This window comes from Lupinus angustifolius, chromosome LG14 (genome assembly GCF_001865875.1).
Source record: "Lupinus angustifolius cultivar Tanjil chromosome LG14, LupAngTanjil_v1.0, whole genome shotgun sequence".
Classification (NCBI taxonomy): Eukaryota; Viridiplantae; Streptophyta; class Magnoliopsida; order Fabales; family Fabaceae; genus Lupinus; species Lupinus angustifolius.
Window position 1 is genome coordinate 13,278,024 of NC_032022.1, and position 2,913 is coordinate 13,280,936.

The 2,913-nt window shown below is 34.6% G+C and overlaps 1 protein-coding gene across 1 annotated transcript; it reads right to left on the minus strand.

The window, feature by feature from the left end:
• On the minus strand, positions 1-1,871 carry LOC109326972. Its single transcript, XM_019559925.1, has 2 exons — positions 1,405-1,871; positions 1-908 (listed from the first exon to the last, which is right to left on the minus strand). The coding sequence occupies exons 1-2, from the start codon at positions 1,759-1,761 to the stop codon at positions 291-293; spliced, it is 975 nt and encodes a 324-aa protein (XP_019415470.1). The 5' UTR covers positions 1,762-1,871; the 3' UTR covers positions 1-290.

Here is a 2,913-nt window from a genome sequence, read left to right on the forward strand (position 1 = left end):
GGCACAAAGAATAGAAGCTAGTTCTCATCAACATATTTCAATGTGTTGTCACTGTAGTTTTCAAAACCCATAAGTACCTACAATTTGATTAACCTTCTTCACATTCACAGGAAAAAAAGACTAACTATTACCACAAAGTCTAAACTTTTAACTACTAGTAACTGTGTAAAAGAAAAAGAAAAAAAGATCACAAGAAAGAAAAGAAAAAAGGTACAACAACCATGATAAATGTTTTTTTCCCTCTCTACCTTAATTTCCCCCCCCCCCCTCTACCTTAATTTTTTTTCCTTTCACCTATGACTGCAAAAATCCAAAAGCTCCTTCCTTCCTTCAACAATTTCATCAAAGAAATCATCAAGTTGTCCAACAATATTGTCTGTTCCAGATCTCAGCACTCCAAACCACACTCTCAAATTCTCCACTCTCTCTCTAACACCAACCTCTTCCTCCCATTCCATAACCAAACCCCCTTTTCTCTCCAATTCCCCTTTCAACTCCTCCATTGACACTTTTGATCTTCTAAACTCATACATCAAAATCCCATGGGCACCACCACCATCACTCATTTGACCAATCTCCGCCGCCACCCTCTGCTGCAACCTCGCCGTCGATATCATAAACGCCGATCCGAGGAACAAACATCCTTCATGGCCTCCTAAGACGGAATCTGAGGATTCTGGCCAACAATATACTAATCCATATAGCAATATGATTAGCAACAATGAACTCACGTTTCTCATTGCGTATAGCACTCCTCTGAACCCGTTGAACCCGTTTAGTTTTGACTCGATCGATACCCTCTCGTCGAAACGTAGTGAAAGTGGTTGAATCCTCGTTTCCATTAAAGCTCGATTATCTTCTTCTAATCCCACAGCTTCTCTTCTGCACCCTGAGATTGCTCTAATCATCTATAGTGAAAAGTAAATAATCAACAACATGCCTCGATCAAATTATTCATACCAGAGAAAAAAATCTTTTTTATCTGGGTTATGTTATGTTCATACAACATGCAACAAAAAATTCAAATTTTTTAGCTGGGTATACGACAAAATTGATTTATTTTATCTGGGTGTATGGCAAAATTGATTTTTCTATCTGTGTATATGAAAAGATGTAATTTTCTTATCCGTGTATATGAAAAGATGTAATATTCTTATCTGTGTATATGAAAAGAAATAATATTCTTATCTATGTATACGAAAAGATGTAATTTTCTCATCTGGGTATATGAAAAGATGTAATATTCTTATCTGGGTATATGAAAAGAAGTAATATTCTTATCTGGGTATATGAAAAGATGTAATTTTCTTATCTGGGTGTATGAAAAAATGGAATTTTGCAATCTGGGTATATGAAAAAAATGGAAATTTGATGTTGTAGTTGTGTGTGATTGATGGTGCTGACCTGGCGGCAGAGTTGTGGGGTGATGTGGCGATGAGAATCGAGGGAAGAAGTGATGTTAATGGCAGCAGAGTAATAGTTTTCGATTCCTGAAATGGCAGACTTAAGAACATGACATGCTTCCCAAAGTTTAGAGCTTTCATCCATATACTCATCAAGCCATTTATCACCAACTGGTAGATGAAGCTTTTGGACCAAAAGAGTCAATTGTGTGTGGAAGGATCGAAGAAGAGATAGTGTTCTTTGAAGGAATTGGATTGACATGAAGTTGTTGTTGAGGAACACTCTTTCTAGATCATCAATTCCTCTTGTTAGAAATGAGTAGAAGCCATTCACAGAATTTGTGGATGAAGGATCCATATTTGTTTTTAAAGAGAGAAAAGTGAATGGTTGGAGTGGTGAAGGGGATGAGTTTTGTGAAAGGAGATATTTAAATTGAGAGAGAGTGGAAGTGGAGGCATAAGGGTGGAAAAAAGGGACTTCCAATCCTCTTCAGATAGTTAGAAAAAAAATCAAGAACAATAATATTTGTATCGTTTAATTTATATTGAGATTATATTTTTACTTTTATAACTATATGTAGAAATAAAACTTTTATATTCAATAATAGAGATGAGTCTAACTCGAAAAAAGATGATGAAAAAAAGTAGGAAAATGAGAATGGAAGGAAGAATGTAGTGGAGTGGAAGGAAAGGAAGTTTCTAAGGTTGAAAAGATTATTGGAGGCAATGATGGGTGTTTCCTACAAAGGGAAAGGATGATTGGTAATATGCCATTTTCATTGTTTAATGGGAGGAAAGAAAAAGGAAGATATGTAAAAATAAAAAATTAAATAGAGATAAGGAAAAATAATGAGATTAATAGTGTGGGAAATGAGATATGATTAGGACTTTAGGAGAGGTATAGAAAGATTTAGCTAGCAAAGTCGATGACACAAAAATCATCTTTATTTGCTTTTCACTTTTCTCCCTTTCCTTTTGTGTTTCTTTCAACCTTGAAGCAAAGAATTTCCCTAACTCATCCAATTTTTGTGTATTATTTTTAAATAGTGACGATAGAAACCGTGGAAGAAGGAGCAAGCAAGTGAAATTTTTGATATTTTATATATAGATGTATTAAGTGGGGTTGAGATTTTCCTTAATTTCTTCCTCGAGCTACTGAATTTGCTGGCTCTTTTTCAACTCTATGCTATTGAAAATGGTAGTTTTGTTATTCCTAGATATTTATTGTTCACTTGATTTTAAAAAAAAATGAGAATTGGAATGATGAGTTATTTTGTAATCTACAATGCATAAATCAGTCTTTTGAGGCCATTTATGCTCTTTTACCAGTTTAGTCAATAAAATTAATACACTATTTCATTATCTTTTTGCTTTTTGGGACAAAAAAATTATTATGCTTCCCTCATACCCCTTACCTATAACCAACTGGCGTTATGCTCTTTTACCGGTTCGGACATGATTGCCTCCAATGCGAGAATACATGAGAAACCAAAAAAAATACCCCTTACCT